Genomic DNA, 26,186 nt, shown 5'->3' with positions numbered 1-26,186 from the left:
CTAGTCAGAAATAGTTATTTTTAAGAAGAAAAGGCAAAAGACGTGTCTTCTGTTTAAAATATAGAAGAGAAAAAAAAAAGAGTGGAGGAGTATTTACTTTATAGAAAACTAGCGAAAACACAGGCGCTTTCGAGCCTGTTCGCTTTTTTTTATATAGCTATATGTATAATATTAGGAATAATAAATGATAATTTATGATGGGTATACTACATAAATTGGTTGAATAAGAAAACAGTAAATTATTAATTCGTAAGATTGCATATGAACTAATATTTAATACATTTGATCAAGATTTGGGTTAATGAGCTATATGTGATGGAGTCAATGGTAGTTGTCTATAAATATACAAACTATTTTAGTAGGTGTCTATAAATATACATTCGTTACAAAACTGAAATATATATTTACTACATACATGATGTAGAAAAAAATTAGTAAATGAAAGTATCATATATTTACATCCTTAACCATTTCTTTAATTGGGAGGCCAAATAAAGATTGATGTCTAGGATCCGTATACAGCTACTACTTAAGATGCAGTTGGAAGATTATACTATGGTTGATTTGCAGGACGCTCTTTAATGAATAAAGAACATATCTGAATATTTGGTTATTAAGTAAGTTGTCATCGTTTCCACTGCGATAGAGGAATTTTCTTGGACTTGCCCAGAATATCTTGGTTAATTACTTTTCCACCATAATGAATTGAAAAAGGATAGGAAAAAAAATTGAAACAATAAAAAAACATGAAAAACGAATAATCATAAATTGGATAATTGGGCATTCAATAAAGATTTAATAGAGATAATCAAAGATGAAAAGGAACAATGGAAAATACCTTTTTTGTTTTGTCCAATAAAGATAAATAGCATCAACAAAGTGAGTGTGAAAGCAAAACCAATAAGTAAGGTAAGACAACTTCATGAAACGAACAGTAATGAAATGATGTTGTTGCAGAGAAAAACAAACGGTAGAATAACAGTTACATGTTAAATTATTTTAAAAAGACGAAAGAATAACCATTAATAAATAAAGATGAAGAGAAAAAGCAGAGACATCCGATTTTATAAAAATCTTGTACAAGTAATAGTCAATTTTTAAAAATTTAATAAATTATTATATTTAAAGAGTAAAATGGATATTTTGAAATGTGGACACAAAAAGTGGAATCCCCTTTATATATTGTTATAGATATTTGATACCAGACAGAATCTTAAAATTATGAATATTGGGAATTATGATTTGCGAAAATGACTAAATTTTGTTTTGTTTGTTAAAAACTAAAAGTATTTATTTAGATAGTCTAGAAAATAAAGAAGAATATGTTATTTTTATTAAAGTATTTAATTTATTACCACACTAAATTATTTGGTAAGAGATTTTCCTCTGTTTTTGACTATGTAAGTTTTTTAATACAGAATAAAAACAATAATAAATATATCACTGTTTTGAAATACTTTTCTAGTAAATGCATTAATTGAACTTACAAAGGGTAATCAATTTAAGGATAAATTAAAAAGTAATAATGTTTCGTTAGAGGGTGAGAACACCACTTAATTTTGAACATTGTTAAGATGATTAAAATTGCAATAATTGTAGAACGGAAGGTATAATGCAGTATATTTTTTTTCCTCTGTAAAATATTTCTTTTAATTTGAGAAAGTTAGATTTTTACCTCTCCATTAGAACGTTTTCGTAAAACCCCTGACCAAAATTCATCCAATAAACATTGTTTCTTATTAATTTTATTTTTCAAAACCTAAATCAAACATAATTGTTTTTCAACTTTAAATTTCTAAAAAATAAAAAAATTTCTACCTTCCCTTTCACCCGGGAGATCCATTTTTATTTTGTTTCTATTTATTTAATGTTTTTAAAGTTTAAAATAACATTAATTAATTTAGATTAATTATGTCACCTTTGTACTTATTTTTTAATAAGTTAAAATTATGTATTCAATTCATGAAAAAACACAATTTAAAGTTTATTGCATAAATAATTTGAAAAAGTATTATTTGTCTAATAAATTGCTTTTAAAAGTTAATAGTTATAATAAGTAATCATTCTCAATTATTAAGCTTTAAAAAAATACTAATGTTAACATCATTACAACAAAACAAATTTGACCTCTCATTCATCATTTCTTTGTTATCAATATTTTAACAAACATGTGATCAGTATCCAGCCACGTTGTCATCCTATTCAACCTATGAACATTGAAAACAAAGTCTCTCCTTAAACGAATCGCATAACACCGTCATCAATGTCACCATAAATAATCAGTGAAAGCTCTCTCTTTTAACTCTTCTTCCTTCTGGTTTTCTGCACTGAAAAATGGCAATAAAAATTGCAGCATTGTTCTTTGTAGTTCTTGTGGCCTTGGCATATCAGGCCATTCAGCCTCCACCCCCAAGAACATGTGGTTCACCAAATGGACCACCCATCACAGCTTCAAGGATTAAGCTCAGAGATGGAAGGCACTTAGCCTACAAGGAACACGGTGTGCCTCCACAACTGGCCAAGAACAAGATTGTGTACTTACACGGCTTTGGTTCCTGTCGACATGATGCTGTTATTGCAACAAGCCTTCCCAATGTATGTTCATTATCTGTTATCAGTGTTAATTTATACAATGTTGGTTTTCAGTTTTGTGTTCATCTGGGTTGATTGTAGTGTGTTATGATGAATTAATGATTATTAGGGAGTTCTTGAGGAACTTGGAGTGTGTGTTGTGTCTTTTGATAGACCAGGGTATGGAGAAAGTGACCCAGATCCAAATCGAACGATGAAAAGTTTGGCACTTGATGTTGAAGAGCTTGCAGATAAGTTGGAATTGGGAGATAAGTTCTATGTTGTGGGATTTTCCATGGGAGGACAAGCTGTCTGGGGTTGCCTCAAGTTCATTCCTCATAGGTTAGTTATTGTTTCTTGTTTTTTTTTTAAGAAATATTTTTACAATTTTTTCTTATAGGTTAAGGGTGATATCTTATTAATTTTAGAATACAGAGTGAAAAAATAGAAAAATAGAAATTTATTTTGAAAGATGTTCAAATTTGTTAGAGTATCATTGTTTTTTTTTTTTTTTTCTTTCAAGAATGGTTTAATTAGTTGAATAATATTTTTTTTGTCAGTTTGATATACCTTTTTAAAACGGAATATCAATTGACTCTCAATTTTTTAAACGATACCTAAATTAGGTATCTTTCAAGATAAATTATTAATTGAAATATTTTTTCAAAAGTTAAAATTCGATTAACACCTTACAAAATGGATAGAGATGTCAAAACAGGTAACTCGGTCTAATGCGACTCGACCCACTACGGATTGATCACTTAGTGAGTCAATCCAACCCGGCTCACTTATTAACGAGTGAGCCAAAAACATTCAAACCCAGTCCGGTCCACCACGGTTGGTGGGCTACACGGGTTGGCTTACAAGTTCATTTAATTAGAAAAAATATAATTTTTTTTCTTTTTTTTTGTCAAAACTAAATTATAATTCTAATTAAAATTTAAATAAATTTTAATACAATCCAAATACAAACTAAAATCACAAAAATACAAATTATCTATGTGTTGACTAAAAAAAATAACCTAACATAACCCAAATGCAAAATCCAACTTAATAAAAAATACTATGCGACCATTTATTTGCAGGTTGATGAGCCAACCCGGCTCACCATGGGTTCAACCCGGGTGAACTGGGGTCTAGGTGAGTCGGGTAAAAAATCAACCTGTATTAAAATTTGTAAAAAAATTTCAACCCAATCTAATTCAAACTGGTAATGAGCCGAATTGACTTATGAGTTTCAAGCCATTTTTGACCATTCTAAAAATAAATATCAATCTGATAAATCTGAACAAAAAATATGTATCATCCAGACTAGTAATCCTTTAATATTCTTTATAAGTGAGACCCATGAATGAATTTGGTGTGGTTGTGATTGTAATATCAGACTTGCTGGGGCAACACTGCTGACACCAGTGGTAAATTATTGGTGGCATAACCTTCCTTCCAACATTACCACAAAGTCCTACTACCAACAACCCACACGAGACCAATGGGCATTGCGAGTTGCTCACTACTTTCCATCGCTAACATTCTGGTGGTTCACTCAGAAATTCTTTCCTTCATCAAGTGCTGTAAATCGCAACCCTAAGGTTTTTTCCGATCAAGATTTATCAATACTTTCCAAAATCAAAACACGACAACATCAGGTACCTCTTCATCATCATCATCATTTTCTCCTCACTTTCTTTATCTTTAATCATGTAAATAATCCATATAAGGATGATGCAGTCACACGTGCAGCAACAAGGTGAAGCTGAATCAATTTGTCGTGACGCCATAGTTGGGTTTGGAAGATGGGACTTTGATCCTCTTGATATTGATAATCCTTTCCCAGATAACACAGGCCATGTTCATCTATGGCAAGGTGATGACGATAAGCTCATCCCTGTTCAGCTCCAACGTTACATTGCTCAAAACATTCCTTGGATTCAGTACCATGAAATCCCTGGTTCTGGACACCTCTTTCCACACCTGCATGAAATCAGTGCCAACATCATCAAAACACAATTGCAGCAATGAAAATTCATTCCATCTTTCTTCTGGGAGATACACTCGCCTAAACATGGACAATGATATTTTGATTATTAAATTTTGACAACTTTTATTTACGACATGAGGTATTATCGTCTAAACACCTAAAGTTGTAAAAATTTAATAATAAAAAAATTATTTTCATTTAAATATCTCCTCAATTTCACTTTTTGAGCCAAACTTCGCGTTACATTTTATTCATCGATAATTATTAATGAATATTTGTTGTAATTGTGTATGTTTCTTCTTGATTTGTTTTCAAGAATTGTGAAATACTCCTACTTGATTGAATATAGATTAAGGTAGAATCGAATTAGTATTAAAGATTTTATCTAATAAAATTGTGGATAATGTTGAAGCTCCTAAAGATTTTAATTAGTTATTGCAAATGAAAACAAGCATGCACATTATCGTATGAGAGGTAAAAGCATGATTTCTTTACCCATTTCAGGTTATTTACTGTATCATGTTTCTTTATATTCAAATACTAAAGAAATATGGAATGTTTTTTTAAGTTACAAGTGAAAAAAATAATAATTAAGAGGTTAAATGTGTAAGGATGAATACTAGGAATATGAAAATGCTTCGAAAATACTTTGAAGAGAAGACATCTATATTGTGTAAGAGATTTACATGTAATATAGAAGAGATCATCGCGAGTGAAAACTACAACCATCAAAGTAAAAGGACGAGCTAACGTACAAACATCAAAACATCATAACCAACATACATATCAATCATAATATATATAAATCATAAACTCAAACAACACATCATACAAACAAACACCAAACTTTTTTGACTCACATAACTGTAAAAGGAACATATTATCGCATCAATAGTATAAGCAAGTGATCTCAACACCAGGTTTGTAACTCTAGCACGTAACGTACCAAACAAAAATTGTTCCATTTCCCCTCTTTCCCTAGGAGTCTTATGGACAAAGCTCATAGGTGCCACTTTCTACTACTCCCTAGCAAGTTTGGACAAAGTTAACCCTTAGTACAACTATGTAAAGTTACCCTTTGTACTTTCTCCAGGAGTCTTACATGCAAAGACCACTCCCCACTGCTCTCCAAGAGTCTTACGAGAGGAGTATACACTCACGCTTATCCTTAAAGATTGACAAAGTGTTCACCTTTCACTCATACATGTACATGTCATACTAAATAACATCTATATCCATCGATTTAGATTTCTAGAGAGCAATAAGGAGTAGTCTTATCCTATAATAAAAAAATGTATTCTCTTAGAATTATAGTTTGAGATTGAGATAATCGAATTATATTATGAATAATTTTTGAAAAAGACAAATAATGTTTACTAAATGAAATTGATAAAGACTGTAAAATAAGTTTCATCAATTTGAAATGTAATGTTAAATTCTTTAAATATAAAAAAAATTATAAAAGAACATGATGAATAATATATCAAATGAGAGATAGAGAGAGAGAGAAAGCCACAAAATTTATATAACTTTCATCTTATAAAAGAGATACAACTAGTTTCTTGGCCACTCAGATAAAAGTAAATTCAATATTTTGAATCCTACAATATCTTATCATTGTATCTTGTGAAACTCTATAAAAACATCTTGATCCCTCTAATCAAACACACTCGTAATAGAAGAAATATGAAAAAAGAAGCAATGAAATAATTAAACACAACAATAAACTGAATAATGAAAGATGATCATGTATTAAAACTCCTAACCAAAGAGTTTGAATCTAAGATTTAGACAAGAAAGTTCCAAAAAGTGTTTTTTTTTTTTTTTTTTTATCTCAAGCAAACCTCCCTCAGAATTGCAAAAGTGTTAAGTGGTGTGTAGCAGGAGAATTATGGTCCTCATTGATCTTTAGGTTATCCCATGGTTTACTTCTTATTGCTTTCGATCTTTATAAAAATATTTCTTATCTTGCTTCCTTAAATTACATGAATTTTAAAACTTTGTCTTAACTTGTTTAAGTATGATGTTGGTTTCTAGCATAAGATGTTAACAAATGGTTTCAACATATGGGTTGTGACCATGTGATACAAAGTTATCAGAGGGTTAAGGTTTTTTATGTTGGGTGTCACCTATCCAAAGCGTTCCATTAACACCCATAATTTGTTTGGTGAACATATCATAAACTAAGTTTTGATACCAGTAGTGTAATAGTTTAATTTTTGACATAAGTATTCATCAAATCACAACACAAGGGTCTTAACTCAAATATTAATAATGTCTTTTTTATTGAGAAAATATATTTTAAATGTATTTTTAATTTTAACTTACAATTAATTTATAACTCTTATAATCTCTTATTTGTGGATTTTGTTTTTCATTATATTTGTTTTTTTCAATAGTTATATATATTTTGTACTATATTTTACAATATTTTTGTTCATATTTAAAAGAAAATGAAATAAAAGGCAACATATTTTAAAGAAATATGTAAAATAATAAAGTAAAAACAATGTTAAAACACACCTTGTAATATGAAAGAAGTAAAAGAAAAAAAGAAAACAATTTATCGTTTATCAGTATTAATTTATCAAGGAATATTAATTTTGAATAAAATTAGTTTGTATCAGTTTTAAATTGTGTAAAAGTAAAAAGATGATGGTTATATTTATATATTATTACGTGTAATGTAACTTTAATATATTATAGTTAATAATTCTAAAATATAAAATATTTTTACTTTTGTTATATAAAAGTACAATTCCTGATTAAGACAGTAGAACTATTTTTAATAAAAACTAGATATTAAAAGGAAATGATTGAATGAAAAATACTATATATAGTTACTTACTTAAATTACATATACACAAAAATATAATTACTTTAATTTAAAACAACTTTTAATATCTTATCACAACGACTGAAAAACAAAAGTTAGAAAACACAATGAATTTAAATCGAACAAATATTTCTATAGTAACTAAAAGAGGGGAAATAATATATATATATATATATATATATATATATATATGTAAGAATTAAAAATATATTTAAATCAATAATATAGTATACCTTATATATAGAAATAAAAGTGTGAAAAATAATCTTAATAAATGTTCCTGTAAATTCAAGTCTCCTTTAGTTAAAATTAAAATCACACCCCACACAAATTTGTATAAAAACATATTTACAAATCAACTTCAAATATATATTAATTTGCTTTTTCAATTTTTTAAATTAAATTAAACACAGTTGTAGTGTAACGTTAGAAGTTTAGACGAAGATGCATTTTGCCGCCTTTATCCAATTTCAGTTTGATTTCAAATTAGTGAGTGCAGAGATCAGAGAAAAACCCCTTTCTTCCACCTCTCTCTCTTTCCATGGCTCCTCAATTCGTCTTCCCTCGCGCGCTGGAAGACCTGGAACACGAAGCGCTCGAAGACGATAACAGACTCTGCGTTCAGAACCCTGTCGATGTCGCTTCCTTCGTCTCCTCCAAACTCGAAGAGTTCGTCAAAGGTAATCCAATCAATCTCACTCTTCCGATTCTTCTCCATCATTCTCAAATTCAAATTTCAACGTTTTCTTTCAGGTGTGTCGTTTGATCTCTCCGACAGGGAGATTCTGTGCATCGAGGAGCAGGACGTGTTCGACCGCGTCTACTCCTTGGTTCGCGCCTTCCTCATTCTCTCCCCTTCCTCCAAGCTCAGCCTCCTCGAAACTCTCCGCTCCAACCTCGCCGTCCTCCTCCCCAACGTCGATTCCCTCTCCAGAGCCTCCAACGACCACGTCCACATCGCCTCGCACCGCAACGCTTTCAAAATATACTCCTTCTTCCTCCTCTCCATTCTTCTCGCTCTACACTCCAACACCTCCAAGGTTCGTTCCCTCTCACGTTTCAAATGCTCCATTTCGTTTCGCAGCAAGACGGACGAATGGATTATTATTCCTTCTAGGAAATTCCTCAATCGCGGAAATGACACTTAGATTTGGAGTAAATTACGTCCGTCTCTCCTTCAGATGTAGGGTTTTCAAACAATTAAGGGACTGATTGATGTAATGTTTGAGAAGTCTTGAGGTGTTGTCTTTAAACAGCTAAGGTAGTTAGGGTGGGAATAGAAAACAGATGGGAATTGCATGCGAACTGAGAAAAAACAGGGATGTCACTATAATTTACTCTTGAATATATATTTCATGGCTCAAAGTATGTATCGTTTAGGGACAATTTTTGTATCTGTGTCTGTGTGTGTGTATGAAGGATTAGGGTGTGTTTTCGTAAATACTCGTAGAAGAGAAAAACAAGACTAAAAGGAAATAAATTATTTTATAAAGTAAAATTGGCCAATTTACAAGTTTAAAAATAAAGATTTAGAGAGACTATATGATAGTTTTTCCAAGCATACCCTAGTTTGATTTTTGCTCAAGTGTGCTGTATTGTTGTATCTGGTTTCAGGCTGTCGCTCCAAGTGCTAGGAAGAAACATGCTGTGAATTCATGGAATTGGGAGGCACAGAGAGCTCGGATACTCAACCTCATAGCCAATTCTTTGGAGATAAACCTTGAATTGATTTTCAGTTCGCCGGACCTGGATGAAAACTACTTGTCTTTTATTACAAAGTGAGTGGTTTGTGTTTTTTCTCATTTTGTTAACCGTTGGGAATGCACAATCACTTGCTCTCTGGCAATGGAATTCTCAAAGCCGTAAAAAATTCTTTTTTAAAAGCAAGTGGATGTTATTAATGTAAGCTGACCTTATTCCTAGAAGCAGTATTTTGACAAGCTTTCTGAACTGACGCTCTCTTGTTGTAGAAATGCTTTCTCTATGTTTGAGGATGCGGCGCTCTTAAAAGATTCCGATGTGAAAGAGGCCCTGTGCCGTATAATTGGAGCCTGCTCTACTAGGTATCGTTATACCGCTCAGTCGTGTGCATCCATCGTGCACCTGGTTCACAAGTATGATTTTGTGGTCACGCACTTGGCTGATGCAGTTGCTGGTGCTGAGAAGAAGTATGGAGATGGAAGCCTCGCTATGGCCCTTGTTAGGGAGATTGGAAGGACTAATCCCAAAGATTACGTGAAAGACACCGCTGGGGCTGAAAATGTGGGTCGTTTTCTGGTCGAGCTTGCTGACCGCATGCCAAAATTGATTTCGACTAACATTGGCATTCTTGTCCCTCACTTTGGTGGAGAGTCCTATAAGATACGGAACGCACTTGTTGCGGTGATGGGGAAGCTAATAGCCAAGGCATTTAAAGATGTTGATGTTAGTGAAGCAAGTTCAAAGTCCATTCGTTTGCGTACCAAACAAGCTATGTTGGACATCTTGCTTGAGCGTTGTAGAGATGTTTCTGCCTATACCAGAAGTCGAGTTCTTCAGGTGTGGGCTGAGTTATGTGAAGAGCACTCTATTTCAATTGGCATGTGGAATGAGGTTGCAGAAGTTGCTGCTGGAAGGTTGGAGGACAAGAGTGCAATGGTCAGAAAATCTGCTCTGAATCTGTTGATCATGATGTTGCAGCACAACCCTTTTGGTCCTCAGCTTCGAGTAGCCTCCTTTGAAGCAACCTTAGATCAGTACAAAATGAAGTTGAAAGAGCTTGAGCCTTCAGAAGGAGCAGAACCCTCCTCTGATGCTGATAATTTTAATGGTGATGGAGAAGTGGTTAATTCAAATTGTGAAACTGTTGTGAAGGGGCAGCAACAAGACAGTTTAACTGATAGTTGCTTGTCCCAGTCGGAAGATGCAATCGCTTTGCAGAACAGTAGTGTGCCGGATGTTGGGAACTTGGAACAGACTAGGGCATTGATTGCATCTCTTGAGGCTGGATTGCGGTTCTCTAAATGCATAGGAGCCACAATGCCAACCCTTGTCCAATTGATGGCTTCATCTTCTGCCACTGACGTTGAGAACACAATTCTCTTATTGATGAGATGTAAGCAGTTTCAGATTGACAGCTCCGAGGAATGTCTCCGAAAGATGTTACCACTTGTAAGTCCTTGCTTCTTTTATTATGAAATGTTGTGTCGCAATCACAGTCTCGTTGTGGTTGTTGAAATAGGGGGAAAAATCATAGGCAAATGCGATTGCAACTGCGGTTGCAGTTGCAGATCACAATCTCAAATATTGGGATAGTTTTATTACATTATTTCTATGTGTTATGGGCTATGTACTATTTTATTTGTATGAAACCCTTGATTTTTACAAAATTAATTCTTTATTTCTGTCATCTGCTCCATTTGTAGATATTTTCTCAGGATAAATCCATCTTTGAAGCAGTGGAGAGCGCTTTCCATACAATATACATCAGGAAAAGTCCAATCGAAACTGCCAATAACCTTTTGAGTCTTGCCGCTGATTCCAATATAGGAGATCTAGCAGCCCTTGAGTGCATAGTTGGCGCCCTAGTCTCTAAGGGTGATATATCTTCCAGCACGGTATGTTTTCATGCACCTTCTTGAGTAGTATGTTTGCTACATAAACTATTTGAATGCCTCCAGATTAGACTCCAGAACTATGTATTATTCCCCAAATATTGAAGGAAGGCTTTCTTTTTCAGTTCATGTATGTGTTCACAAATTTAAACATAATTTGGGACGACAATGAGTTTGACTTCATTTCCATGTTTGCATATCATTTGACGATAACCACTGCCCTTAAATAAGTATAAATAAGTTTTGAAGTCTCATGTAGGAGTGCATTGTAGTTTCCTTCTATTTCTCCCACCGACAAGAATTATTGTTGCCTGTATACCAAATTTGGTTCTCGCTACTGATTGATTTCCTCATCTCGTCATTGCTACTGTAGATATCAGCATTATGGGATTTCTTTTGCTTCAATATTGGTGGAACCACGGCAGAGCAGAGCCGTAGTGCTTTATCAATCCTCTGCATGGTTGCAAAGAAGTCACCTGGTGTGCTTGGCTCACACTTACAGGACATAATAGATATTGGGTTCGGTCGTTGGTCCAAAGTTGATCCTTTGCTAGCAAGGACAGCTTGTCTTGCTATTCAAAGACTGTCTGAAGAAGACAAGAAAAAACTGTTGGCTAGTAGTAGTGTTCGAATATTTGGTATTTTAGAAAGTTTAATCACTGGTTTTTGGCTTCCGGCAAATATTTGGTTTGCTGCTGCTGACAAAGCCATAGCTGCCATCTATGCCATTCACCCTACCCCAGAAACCATAGCTGTTGATATGATAAAAAAATCTCTCAGTTCTGTCTGTAATGATGGTGGTGTTAATGAGCAGAGTGACGTTGACACAGTTAGCGGCAGTGTGCCTCTCACAGTTGAAGTAGCAAAACTTAGCAGATGTTTATTTATAGTAAGTCATATTGCCATGAATCAACTGGTATATATAGAGTCCTGTGCCCGTAAAATTCAGAAGCAGAAGCTTGCTAAAGAGAAAAAGGACAGTGAGAATCAGAACCAAGACTGTAATGACACAGTGTCAGCTGCTACACAGAAGGTGCAATCAATGTTTCTGTCTTACTTTCTTGCCGTCCTTGATTGCTTCAACTATCAGTCATCAACTCATTTAAGTCTGGCTTGTTAATCTGTTGCAGGATAATGATATAAATGCAGAGTTAGGATTTACTGCCTCTGAGGATGCAGCACTTGATGCTTTGTTTGAAAAAGCAGAGAAAGAAATAATATCTGGTGGTTCAAATGAAAAGAATTTGATTGGTGTCTGTGCAACATTTTTGTCAAAGCTTTGTAGAAATTTTGGACTAATGCAGAAGGTGATTGCCTTAATTTACTTCTAGAGATTTAAGCTGTCTTTACATTTTATAGTCATTATTTGGTAGCTTTTTTATATTCTACCAAATTAAATGCCTATATATGGAAGCCAGCGGTTATTGTGGAAATGTGAAAATAGACTATATTTTTAAAATTATTTAATCCTGAGCCTTGAATAAAATTTTAAACATCATAAAGCAGATGCATCGTTGCTGACGTAACTTCCATTTATTCAGTATCCAGAATTACAGGCATCTGCAATGCTTGCTTTGTGTCGATTGATGATAATTGATGCAGATTTTTGGTGAGTTCCTTGTTAAATATTTACCTCTTATCTCTCATACTTATTCCTGATTATTTACGGAGTGAAAATAAAGTGAATTGTTTTCAGTGATGCAAATCTCCAACTCCTTTTTACGGTTGTGGAAAGCGCACATTCGGAAACTGTCCGTTCTAATTGCACAATAGCATTGGGAGATTTAGCAGTACGGTTTCCCAATCTTTTAGAACCATGGACAGAAAACATGTATTCCCGCCTAAAGGATCCCTGTATATCTGTTAGGAAGAATGCTGTATTGGTACTTTCACATCTCATACTAAATGACATGATGAAGGTAGAAGTCGCTCAAATTATTTCTTTTTTCAGTTTGTGCAGTGATTTAGTTTAGACACTGATGCAATAATTTCTTGATCAGGTGAAAGGGTACATCAATGAAATGGCTGTAAGATTAGAAGATGAAGATGAGAGAATTTCAAACCTAGCTAAGCTGTTTTTTATTGAACTTTCCAAGAAAGGTTTTGACTTGTATTATGAGTTTTCTTGTGTAGAAAAGTATCTACTATTATTTGATATTTGAATGTTTAAGGGCAGAAAGTTGTTTGATATTGTTTTCTGGATTTTTACAGGAAACAATCCAATATATAACTTACTTCCGGATATACTAAGCAAATTATCTCAGCAAAATCTGAGCAAAGATTCTTTCTGCAACATCATGCAATTTTTAATTACTTCCATAAAAAAGGTATGTTTTATCACAATACTGAAATTGCTCTATATTTTATTCTGATTGCTATGCTCACTTTGTTTTCATTAACTACTCCAGGATAGACAAATGGAAGCTCTGGTGGAAAAGCTATGCCATCGGTTTAGTGGTGTTACAGGTATATCTTCTTATTCTTTGAAGCTTTTTAAATACTGAACACAACCAGTTCAGTCTAATAGTTTCACCAGTTTATGCCAAAAATTGTCTAAATGAGTTCTTTATAGTGTATCCCTATATAGTTATTACTTTTTTTCATCCAGAACCACTTGCTTTCGTCAGCTTGAAATTCTGATTAGCATGGTAGTTTGTCTGTGCTTTTAAACGATTACCGCCTGTTTGCTTTTACGTATTGCGTTAATGGTAAAAGCCAAGTGGAAACGAACTAAGTAGCAATTCTAGCTTCTCTGCAAGGGGGATACAATTTGACGCGATGGGATATCAAACATCCACTAAGATTGTGCATATCTTATATCTTACAAATACTAATATGATTCAGACTATTCTGATAAAATGTTTTCCAACTTTATTTAGGATGCGCAAAACATTTCCTGATTTCACGTTTGTTTAGCCAATGAGTTAAAACATGAATTTTTAAACTGCCCGCCCATTCAATTTTATTCTTGTAATTGTGAAGGGTTTTGAATAATTTACAAAACTAAGAGAAGTTAGTTATTTGTAGTTTATTGCCGATTGTGATCGTGAGTTTATTTCTCTGCAGATGTCCGACAATGGGAATATATATCTTATTGTCTCTCTCAGTTATCATTTACGGAAAAAGGGATGAAAAAACTCATAGAGTTATTTAAGTCATATGAGCATGTCTTGTCAGAGGATTCTGTTATGGACCACTTCAGGAACATACTGAACAAGGTAAATATTTTTCTGCTCGTGCTGTCATGCATACTTTATGTAAGAATGGCTGAGGTTTTTCTTTTTATATAATTTAATTGAGTTCAGGGCAAGAAGTTTGCGAAGGTTGAACTTAAAGCTTGCATTGAAGAGTTTGAGGATAAACTGAATAAGTTTCACTCGGATAGAAAGGAACAGGAAGTTACTGCTCGAAATGCCGAAATCCATCAACGGAAGATTGACAGTATGGAGGGTTTTACTGTGGCTACAAAGTCTGAGGATTACTTGGAGTCTAATTCTGCTTCAGGTTAAATTTTAAACTAAATAATGTCCTGGTGTTCTACTTTCTGTTGTTTTCCTTATGACGTCGTATATTTATTGATGTACATTATGTGATGGTAATGAACTATTCAAAGCCCATGAAGGCTCATTGTTAAATGTTGTCCTACTCCTATTCTGATATGATCAATCTTTACAGAATGATGGTATGGAATGATGTATTAATAATATATTGGTAATGTCAATCCCCTGACAAGTTGGCTAAAAGGATGAACATTTAAGCATAACTACGCCATATGATTTTACTAGATAAGCAATTGTCTGCTCTGGAAAAATTCTGATTCTTAAAACATTAACGTAGCTTCTTGGTTTGGATGAACTTTTAGTGAATGTTATGCGTATGATTTTTTTAATCTTGATTTTTGTGCCAGATGAAACAGAAGGTGAAGTAATTGATGGTTGCGCGGAAGAGGCAACGTTTCCAGCAAATGGGAAATCAGAATCTAAACATGTGCCAGAAGAACATTCTGGTGCTTCGAGTGAGTTGACAGAGTCAGATCAAGGGGATACTGAAATCCAATCTTCCCAGGTTAAGACGAGAGGTTAGTTTAAAAACAGCTTTTGCTAATCAGCTGGATTCTGTTGTTATTGTTATTGTTATTGTTATTGTTATAATTACAAGAGGTTGCTGATTATAGGCGTTCGTCGGTCCAAAATTAGTAAAAGCAGTGTTAAAGATGAAAAGGCCGATGATATCTCTGTCACCCGAAGAAATACTCGGTCAAGGAGGTATATCTTATGCTTCTCTAGCTTGTATAACTTGAATTAAGTAAGAAAACAAAGAATTATTTTATTGATATCAATCACATCAATTATATTTTTATCATCTCTGTTTGTAATAACCAAATCCTTTAAAAAGGGAAATCAAGATTTGCTGAAATGAATAGAAAAATTCTATGGATATTTCTTTCCTAATTACTATGGAATATTGAAAATATTTTTATCTTAATAATATGCTATTTTCAACGATATATTTATGTGATAAGATAACTGCTAGCATTTCTGATCTTGCACGTTATGTCCCGTAAATGGATTGAATTGGTTCACTTTTTTGCCAATTTAGTTTTTAAAACCAAAAATTGTTTGTCTGAATCCTGTTGATTATTTTTATTTAGTGTAATTATGCAAATAGATGCAGTGTTGATTGGCTGTGGTGCGAATGTCACCTGTATGCTAATCGGTTGTCTTTGACCTCTATTTATTGATCTACCTATTTATAGTAGAACTCCATAAAAGACCTGTGGAAAATGTTTTTGCACGGCATCTAATTTGGGTCGTTTTGCATTGTATTGTGCAATTATATAGTTTAGTTGATATGGTAAAACACATAACACTAGTTAAAATTGAATTCTAATATGAAATCTGAAACACAAATGTGACATCAATATCTAACCCGTTTCTTCATTACTATTTCGGGCCACTTAGTCCTCTTGTCTAGTATGTTGCCTTGTCGTTCCTTACTAACTTCAAGTTATTACCCATGTCTCTCCTTTTCCTCTATTCATAAAGAACTGGCAGTTACATATTTCATTCAAATCCATCGTGATTTTAATTTCTCAAGCAAGAGTTGCAATTACTCACATCCATGATTTCTCAAGACAATGGACATCGATTTTTTGCTTCCCCAATATACATATTAACAAAACATTCTGGAGGCACCGACATGTGATTGGATTTCAGTAAATATGTGAATGAAAAACGTGGTTGAGAGAGGACTCTTCCAAAGATGGTCACACCCAAGTTTCTAGTACATGTTATAAATTGCACCAATGTCAATATTAGTGACAAAAATTTTACTGTAAAGCCTTGGTAAAGATTGCATATTAGTGTTCTTTTCACGATTTGCATAAGTGAGTCAAAGATGGAAATCTATTTTAAGTTTTCAAACTCTTCACCGCTGGCATAATTTTAGTGATTTTCCTTCTTTATCTTCGTCATCTAATATAACCTTATTTCACGAGTTCAGTACATCTATAGTTTTATCTTGATTCACGAAATCTATAGTGAATTAATATAGCTTATCTGCACATTTTTATTGGACAACCATGTTATTGAATGTATTTATGAAATTTTCCAATTGTCTCTTCTATGATTTGGTGGAATAACCTTTTTATCAACTTTAATGAACTTGGTCAGTTGGCCCTTTCACCTGCCACCAAAATGAGCTGAAGTTGCTCCGGTAATCCTAATAACTCTGGAGCTGGTAGTTTGAGTGGGCTCCTAACTTTGTCAATAAAGTAAATGGTGGATGTTCTTTGGACAGGAGTGCATATTAGTAGAATAATGTTTGTGTGAATAGCTAGTACACAAATAGTGCAAGTTCACTAAATAGCTCTATGGAAATATCACAGTGAATCCGTTGTTTATCCATTAACTTTGTCCCTCGCTGCAGGTAGATACTGAGGCACCTTTGGATGAGAAGAAACACTTTTGAGTATTACGTGGGATTTGTAGTTATTGACAAATAGCTAACTTTATGTCAATGGAATCTGGAAGACCTACTCTGCCAGCTGCCAATATATGACTGCATTTTCAAGGTTTGGATACATCATGCTTAACAGATTCTAGAAGATGCAACTATTGTTGCAATTGGCAAATTTGTAGAATACCCAAAAGAATGACGTATTGTGTATACTGTATTACGATATCAATTTAAAGTGTGGATGACGGAGTGTGGTAATTTAAGGGGTTTGATCCCTAAAATATATCATTTTAGGGAAGTGTAGTTTGTAAAACTGCAGATTTGTAACATATCAGTTTATCCTAAGAGGCATGATTGGAAATATGTGAATTTGGATTCCTGCAGAATTATTTTACGTTGTTTATCTGCTGTACTTTTATAAAACATATTGATTATTACTAATTTTAACGTTTTAAAATATATTAAAAACATATTTAAAATATTAATACAGTGTATTTTTAATTTTCGAACAACATAAAAAATCTAGAAGAAAATGTGGATTCGAAATATGCACTCCTAACCATTTATATTTTTTGCTTAAAGGTTGCATTATGATTAACAAAGAAAGTAAAAGCTTGTAGCAACTTATTAGCTCCTTGATAAAAAAAATTATTCATTTTAATTCGAAATGAGTCAATGAATTTTTGACTCAATTTTTTTTTTCACTTTTCAACATAAACTACGGAAATTAAAAATATTTCAATACATTAGTTTTATTGTTATACTAACAATCTTGACAAAGAACATGTAGACACTTAATTAAGAACTATTTTTTTTTTTCTTGTTAAATCAAAGTTTGTCTTTTGCAAATTATATATAAAATACTGGTTTATAGTGCATCACAAGCAAACCTATTATTGATCTATTTAGTTTGAGAACATAATTTTATATTTTAAATTTGGTTTAATATTCTTCTTTTTAGGAAATAAATTTGGAAAATTGAATTTGTTTTTTAAAATAAATTGAAAGTAAATGCAATTCTTTGTTTACAAAGTTAAAAAAATTGAAGAATAGTAATGCTTACAAGTATTTGTTAATGAATACCTTTTTGGTATTAAACTAATTGTATCATATGATGTTAAATTGGTGTTGTTTTATTTATAAAAGCTCTCACATTTTTTCTGAGAAAAACCTTATTTGTGCAATACGAATATATGATCTAGTTTATTACTGCAATCCAAAATAACAAATGATTTATTTTAATGATATTTTGAAAAATATAACTAGGACAAAAGGTTATCTCAAAGCCGGTGTGATATGGGTTGATTGGTGAATATACTTTTAGGACCTATTCGTTATGAAGGATTTCAAGGGGACGGGTGGATATATACTTTTTGGCAAACTATGATGATTACATTGCCAAGAGTTTGTGGAACGATGAGGTAAGAAACAAAATCTATTTTATTTTCATGTTGAATTCTTTTTAATAAATTATATTCTAATTATTTAATGTTATGACGTGATCCATGTTGGCTTGGCAGAATCGTTAAGAATAATTATTGTGTTTTTGAAGTATTGGCAGTGTGTAACTCTGTCACAATTTTATTTTTAGAGGGTGTCAGGATAAATGTAAAGAGGAAAAATTATTTACACTGTATTTAATCTCAACTCCTAAACAACGTGAAACTTACCAAATGTACTGAAATATTGGTTAAAGAAAATTGTAAGAAAAATTTTATATAAACAAGACAAAGTAAAAAATATGACAAATGATATATCCTAATATTTTAATTTTTCATTACATAAAGTATACTAAAATAAATAAGCAACAAGTAAGAAAAACGTATATGCTTTTAGGTTAAGAAAGAGATGAAAAATATTAGTTAAAAAATGACTTATTAATCACTTAACACATTTAGTCTTTTTATTGTCATTGTACTTTTTTTTTCATCATGTTTTTATAAATACTAATTGACGTGATTAATTTTAATTCATATCCTAAGATTTGGCCAAGCAAAAGGAATGATGAAACCAAAAAATAGAAATTATCTTAGCCAAATAGTCTAAAACTTGATAATTTTTTTTGTAACAGTAGGAAGAAAGAGTAAACCAGTAAAAATAAAAATAAACTCACTTTAATAAAGGAGATAAAAAAAAGTTACACCAAATAATTTAGATTGAGACCCTAACCATGTCCATTTGTAATAAGTTTGAGACCTTTAAAAAGTGCAAGGTGTCAAATTTTTTGAGACATTGGAGTTAAAAGAAACTAATCAGGTAAAAGAAAACAATCACATAGAGGATATAGTGACCAAAAACACTAACAACACTAAAAAAAAATTAGGGTTCAAATACTACGTTCTATGCCACCATAGAACTCAATTGACAGAATTACACAATAATAAGGTATTTTCATTATACAATTTGTATTGTAAAATTGCTTAGTCTAAACAAAAAGAGAAATTTCATTTTAGCCGTATTTTCTTTTTTTTTTTTTTGAAAATTTTAGTAGAAGTGTTACATGGATAATTAACTCAAATTCCACCACTTCTCTGTTTGATCTTCAGAGTTGAGCGCAGACATGCTGAGGACACTAGTTCTGAAGCGCACCGTCGCTCTCACTCGCCACCACTCGCATTCCGTCTTCCTCCGCCGATTCTCGGCGGCGCCGGAACCCGCATCCTCCGCCGATGCAGAAACCCGCAAGTACGCGGGCTACGCGGCGCTGCTCCTCTTCTGCGGTGCCGCCACCTATTACACCTTCCCCCTGCCGGACGATGCAAAGCACAAGAAGGCGCAGATCTTCCGGTACGCGCCGCTGCCGGAGGACTTGCACACAGTGTCGAACTGGAGCGGGACGCACGAGGTGCAGACGCGCAACTTCTTCCAGCCGGAGAACGTGGAGCAGCTGGAGAGCGTGGTGAGGGAGGCGAACGAGAAGAGGACCCGAATACGGCCGGTCGGGTCGGGGCTGTCGCCGAACGGGATCGGGCTGTCGAGGGCCGGAATGGTGAACTTGGCGCTGATGGATGGGATATTGGAAGTGGACAAGCAGAGGAAGACTGTGAGGGTGCAGGCCGGGATCAGAGTGCAGGGACTCGTGGATGGACTCAAGGACCATGGCCTTACCTTGCAGAATTTTGCTTCCATTAGGGAGCAACAAATTGGTGGCATTATTCAGGTTCTTCTTTTATTATCTTTAGCAACTTTTCGGAGATCGGCTCTGAGACCAAATTAAGAATATAAACTCAAATTGAGATAGTATCATAGATAGTTTGTTGTTGGACCTATCAAAGCAATTGCTATCATTAGTAATAGTATCTTACATAGCTTAATGATGAAGTTCTGACATCAATACATATGCTGGATCACATTTATCTTACAAATTAGTTTTAGAAAGTTGAGTTAAGTCGAATTGTGAGATGGTATCAGAAATTTATCCTATAAACTTCATACTCAAATATATAAAATGTTGGCGGTGAGGAGGTGCATTAGAAACATCGATTCAGTAGTTTTATGGCCAAATTATAGTACATAAATAGGAATAATCTTCACCCTATAAGCCAATTTTGTTGAACTGAGTTAGATGCAATTCCATCATATTCCAAGATAACCCATATCAGATTTTCCTAAGAAAAATGGTGTACCAAAATATACCCTACCACATTTTTCCCCATAGGCCAAATTTAGTATGTGATTCTTACGTATTTGTCGTGCCGTGTATTATGCAAGAGGTGATTAAAATGGGTATCAGAGTTTTCTGCCTGGTTTAGTTTTTCTGTTTGGGGTCGCTTAATACTAGACCACCTTGTCATCTTCCATATAAAGTAAAATGCTTTGCATTCATGTTTTAGGTTGGTGCACATGGCACCGGTGCAAAGTTGCCTCCTATTGATGAACAAGTGATTGCCATGAAATTGGTCACCCCTGCCAAAGGAACTATAGAAATATCAAAAGATAAAGATCCTGAGCTGTTTTATCTTGCTCGATGTGGTCTTGGAGGACTTGGAGTTGTGGCTGAAGTCACCCTTCAGTGTGTTGATCGACAGGAGCTTGTGGAGCACACATTTGTCTCAACCATGAAGGAGATAAAGAGAAATCACAAGTAATTATTTTTGGTGTTTATTTATTTATTTTTTTCATTTTTGGTACATCAATCAAATAACGGATATGTTGAATTTTATCATTACCACGTTAGTTACGCTATCTTTCTGTAACATGGAACTAAGATCTAAAAGTTGCTTTACTCCGAACAATAATAAAAATGATAATGAGAGAAAATCTCTTGGTTTGTCCTCCATAAATTATAGTGTCATCATATTAATTCTTTAAAGATTTTTGTCACTAAATTAGTTCCAGAAAAATCTAAAATGCTACACACTATAGTGGTGACATAAAAGGACAGATTTATAACTATTTGTGCAATCTTTGAAGGACTAATTTATTTACAAAAAATCTCAGAATTATTGATGTGATGAAAGCTAATTTGGGATGACCAATGTAATGTTTATTTTAATAAGAACAAAAGAGTGACTCGGTGTTAAGGATCTGCCTCCAAGGATTTTGATTGTTAGCCCTTTTCTATCTTATGCAGGAAATTGCTGTCTGATAATAAGCATGTGAAGTACCTTTATATCCCTTACACCGACACTGTTGTGGTTGTGCGATGCAATCCTGTTTCAAAGTGGAAAGGTCCTCCCAAGTTTAAACCACAATATACTCAAGATGAAGCCATACAGCATGTGCGTGACCTTTACCGGGAGTCCCTCCAGAAATATGGGTACAATTACACCTTCACTTTTGATTGTAAGATTAATCAATTGATTTTGGTTTGTTGGATGTACTGGAGTAGCCATTGCAAGAAAGTGTTGCTGGGTCTTTTTTCACCTAATAAAAGCCACCAGACGCTGTTACATGGCATTTCTTATTTTTGTCTCTTGAATATGATTTAAATTTACATTCAGAGGTAGAAGTAGAAGATTGAAGGAATTACCAATGATTTAGAACTGTTTCCATTTTGTAGGCCTGTGAATTTCCTACTAATTATTGTAATTTAGTAAGGCACGGAGTGATAAATGTTAATGTATTTTGCATATTGATCTGAGTTGTTGAAAAATTGCTGTGATCTAATTGGTATTCTTGTGATTTTGATACCGTTTTAATCACTTTTTCTATTAATAGCTTGCTGCCAAACACTTCTGTTTTCATTTTATATTTGCCGTGTGAAATTGGTGCTATATTGTGATCTTTTCTATTTCAAGATGTGCATAAGTTTTTGTTATTTTATACAGAGCAGAAGGATCTAGGGGTAAATCAGCAGAAGAACAAAATATAGATGAGCTTTCTTTCACAGAATTAAGAGATAAACTAATTGCCCTGGATCCTCTCAATAAAAAGCACATCATCAGCATCAATCAAGCTGAGGCCGAGTTTTGGCGAAAGTCAGAAGGCTACAGGGTTGGATGGAGTGATGAAATATTGGGCTTTGATTGTGGAGGCCAACAGTGGGTGTCGGAGACATGTTTCCCTGCTGGAAAACTAGCTAATCCAAGCATGAAAGACCTTGAATACATTGAAGAGCTGAAGCAACTTATAGAGAATGAAGAGATACCTGCACCTGCTCCAATTGAGCAGCGTTGGACAGCGAGCAGTAGGAGTCCCTTGAGTCCTGCTTCAAGCCCTTCTGAGGATGATATATTTTCTTGGGTAACAAATCTCTTTCCTGGATAATTGTTTCATACAGATAGTTCCAAATTCTTTAGATGGGTGAACTTGTATTACTTGGTCATATGAAGTGATCATAGCTCCATGTTTATCACGATGATTCTACATCCTTTCTTTTCATGTTTTGTATAATGAAACTTTTGGCGGTGTATTTGGGATTTTAATAATTTTAGCAACTTTTAGAGAAAAGATGAAATGAGGTTTTTTAAATGAAAGACTTCAGCTTCTCTAGATATGTATTTTTGGTGTGGAGAACGAGAATTTATTTTTCTGAAAATATAGTATAGTTTACTTGAGTTTGTCAAGTGCCCACAGTAATGTCATTCATAATCTTTAATTTTAAGTTTATGAATTTATTGGCTGCAAATCTCACCTTACTAAGTTACTTTTGTGAGGTTGAGTTAAATTAAAATTTCACTTTCCTAAAATGATAACAAAATCATTCGGATCCTATTCTAGTCAAATTTGTTGGGTCTTGTGTTATGTGCAATCAGGTTTTCCCTTGCTCCACACTCGAGATGTCTAGTTCTAAGCGTAAGAGGATGTGTTGGATATCCTACAATGACTAGATATATTGCGAATTATAATACATAGAATGATACAAACCTCATATTACTAAATCAGGTTTACGAGGTTGTTATGCTTAAATTTCACTTTCTTAATTAATTGTAATCTAACATAACCCCGTGGTTCCTTCCATGAATTTCAACATTGTGATGCCGTTCGAAAGATTGTATTGACTGTTAATAGTTTTTATGTTGTTTCAGGTGGGTATAATCATGTACCTCCCTACCATGGATGCTCGGCAGAGGAAGGATATAACAGAAGAATTCTTTCATTATAGGCATTTGACTCAGGCGAAATTATGGGATCGTTACTCTGCATTTGAACACTGGGCTAAGATTGAGGTAATCTTCTCAGCATAATAAATAATGAAAAGTGATCGAACATGGTATTTGGACATGATTACCCTTAATAATTTGATATTTGTCCTCAATCATTATCATTGAACCTAGGCTGATAGAAAGGTCTCTCACCACCACCCAACCCACCCACCTCCCCTCTTCCCTCTCAACATACACATGAACATTGGTCATATTTGTTTCGGTTGTTACTGAACTGTAAATTGAACAACCTAATTCTTGAAAGCTTTGGTGCAAAGGTACATCCAGCTGATAATCACCAAATTTATCATTTGGAAAATGAAAGGGAAGTGTTTAAACACTGAAGTCTACTTAATTTTTGTGCATATTATCTGTATCTAGGTTCCAAAGGATAAGGAGGAACTTGCTGCTCTCCAAGCAAGGCTAAGAAAGAGGTTTCCTGTGGATTCATACAATAAAGCAAGAAAGGAACTGGACCCCAATAGGATCCTTTCAAATAACATGTTGGAAAAGCTCTTCGCGCAATCAGACACCATATAAATTCTGGGTTGGTTATTTGTCTAATTTCTCCATATTTTTTACGTTGATTAAACATTCAACCTTGAGTTCTTGTCTGCAGTCACATGTTGGAACTTCGAGATGCAAAATATCTGGTGCACAATATGGATTATTATGCCTATTCTGCCTGCCAGATGCATTAGACTCGGAAGCTTAAAGAATTGTGGTGTATGTACATATAGAGGAACTGGATTGAGCTTTTCGTTCTTACTAATCTCATCTGAAAGAGGAAGCATAAAGAAAGGGTGATGGGGGGAACTGGGGGAAAAAAAATATTTTGATATATTTGTATGAGTGGCTGCCTGATAAGGATGAATCATGTCCATCATACTTCATTTTTTTGCTTTCAATTGTTATGCCACATCATGTTTGAGATTTTTAAAAACATTTTTCTTGTCATGATAAATATCGGATGCAAGATCTTCCGAAAGAAACCGAAGGCAAAGAAGAAAAAGCAGCAATGGTTGTTAGAAAAGTGCAGTAATAATGGGGATTGCTCCAATTGGTGTCTATATTTTTTTCCTCGAGATATTGGTACCTTAACGAGGTATCAAACATATACTGTTTATTAACTTAGTGCTCTCAAACATATTTTTATGTCACTCATCAAGGGTTATGGTATGTTTGAAAGGAAAAAAAAAACAACAAAAAGAACCCAAAAACCATAGGTTTCTGTGCCAAGATTGGATTTTACTTTTTCTAGCTTCCTATATTTATTTCTACACCCAGTTGTCTTGATACAGTTGAAAGATCAGAGGGCTAAAGCCCAACAATCAACAAAAGAAAGGCTAAAAGTATAAACCAGTGCACAAGATATAGAATAAGCAATATATTTGAAATGGCAGAAAATAGATGAAAACGATAGGTGAACCCTGATATCTCTAAACATATGTATTATTTATCATAATATAAAAGAATATTATTAAAACAATAACTAAATATTAAAAGAATCATTACTAAATTCATAATATATATATATATATATATATATAAACGAAAGTAAGTCTCTTGGTCGGTTTCTTTCTTAATCAAAACTTGTAATCCTGTGAATTTCATTAATCCTATATCAGAAGTACATTAGAAAGAAAATTGTATTCCTAACTTTTTTCAAGACAAAATAGGTTTTTGTAATTTTGTTAATAAAAAAATTCAAAATAATCATACTTATCTGGATAAAAAAAAATAGTTTATACATGGATATGTACTAGTTGTTTATCACTATTAATGTTACTCAAATAAATAGATAGTTTGTTTATTATATTTTTAGAAGTAAAGGAAGGTGGTCCAATTTGCACAATAAGTTAAACTCCACATATGTAACAAAGTAAATTATTTATATACAAAAAAATAACTGTTTTGAAATCTGAGCCGATTGACCCAAACAAAGTTATTTTTAATATAAAAGAGTTCAAATATATTAAAAGACATTTAAAATGAGAAAATTTATTATTTTTGTGAAATTTTGACCACTTCTAACCCACAACTCCAGTCATTCTTAAATTAATATATCACATCACTAAAAAAATTATAATAAATAATTAAAGGGTTATTTAAATAATAAATTAGAAGTGAGTTAAAAAAAAAAGGTCAAAATATTTTTTTTTTTCGAAACACATTAACGTTGTCTTTATTTAATTACATGGGACAAGTGAATATTTGAATCTTTGTTCCATGAAATACAAAATTGTATCTCTACTTCACTTGTTGGATATAAATTGATTTTGGTTATTAATACTAGTACATGTTTATGTATAAAAAAAGTATTTTTTCTTAAATTCTTCCTTTATTTATGTATCAGAAAATAAATTCTGTACTTCTATACCGTAGTCATATACATTAAACATAGTACATGGAAATTCTTAGTTTAATAGTTGAATGTCATAAATATTAGATATGAACAAGAGGATTACCTTGAAAAACGTAAGGGTTTTTACTTAAATTCACTATTAATAATTTTAATGACCTGAAATATAAATTTTATATTATTTATATGATAAATGCTTCATTTCTTAATACAAATTTCTAATTTGAGTTATATCAACCAAAGTCTTAAAAAGTATAAAAAAGAATTTTCCTTACTTTTATTCTTGCCTTTAACGTATTTA

General features: G+C 33.1%; 3 protein-coding genes across 4 annotated transcripts; all 3 read left to right on the top strand.

Moving 5' to 3' along the window:
- The first annotated feature begins 2,243 nt into the window (after positions 1-2,243).
- On the top strand, positions 2,244-4,752 carry LOC114190484 (uncharacterized). Its single transcript, XM_028079392.1, has 4 exons — positions 2,244-2,595; positions 2,702-2,913; positions 3,956-4,217; positions 4,300-4,752. The coding sequence occupies exons 1-4, from the start codon at positions 2,335-2,337 to the stop codon at positions 4,588-4,590; spliced, it is 1,026 nt and encodes a 341-aa protein (XP_027935193.1). The 5' UTR covers positions 2,244-2,334; the 3' UTR covers positions 4,591-4,752.
- A 3,092-nt stretch (positions 4,753-7,844) lies between these two features.
- Positions 7,845-17,305, top strand: LOC114189679 (binding protein). 2 transcript variants are annotated; one of them, XM_085675335.1, is made up of 17 exons: positions 7,845-8,065; positions 8,139-8,425; positions 9,000-9,163; positions 9,356-10,535; positions 10,790-10,981; positions 11,352-12,011; positions 12,109-12,285; positions 12,520-12,587; positions 12,675-12,897; positions 12,979-13,078; positions 13,190-13,305; positions 13,387-13,444; positions 14,045-14,196; positions 14,284-14,482; positions 14,895-15,056; positions 15,153-15,243; positions 16,907-17,305. In XM_085675335.1, exons 1-17 carry the CDS (start codon positions 7,927-7,929, stop codon positions 16,908-16,910), a joined length of 3,972 nt encoding a protein of 1,323 aa, XP_085531461.1. In that variant the 5' UTR covers positions 7,845-7,926; the 3' UTR covers positions 16,911-17,305. The 2 variants fall into 2 exon arrangements, with proteins under 2 accessions (XP_085531461.1, XP_027934113.1); XM_028078312.2 differs by having other exon boundaries at positions 7,847-8,065; positions 14,886-15,056.
- A 1,997-nt stretch (positions 17,306-19,302) lies between these two features.
- On the top strand, positions 19,303-24,583 carry GLDH (L-galactono-1,4-lactone dehydrogenase). Its single transcript, XM_028081324.2, has 8 exons — positions 19,303-19,321; positions 19,483-20,096; positions 20,770-21,020; positions 21,510-21,695; positions 22,207-22,621; positions 23,407-23,547; positions 23,905-24,070; positions 24,143-24,583. The coding sequence occupies exons 2-7, from the start codon at positions 19,497-19,499 to the stop codon at positions 24,061-24,063; spliced, it is 1,752 nt and encodes a 583-aa protein (XP_027937125.1). The 5' UTR covers positions 19,303-19,321; positions 19,483-19,496; the 3' UTR covers positions 24,064-24,070; positions 24,143-24,583.
- Positions 24,584-26,186: the final 1,603 nt, after the last annotated feature.

The sequence above is a fragment of the Vigna unguiculata genome, chromosome 7, assembly GCF_037176805.1.
Source record: "Vigna unguiculata cultivar grain cowpea cultivar isolate G323 ecotype 2 chromosome 7, ASM3717680v1, whole genome shotgun sequence".
In the NCBI taxonomy this organism is placed as follows: Eukaryota; Viridiplantae; Streptophyta; class Magnoliopsida; order Fabales; family Fabaceae; genus Vigna; species Vigna unguiculata.
This window is presented reverse-complemented; position numbering and strand designations above follow the sequence as displayed.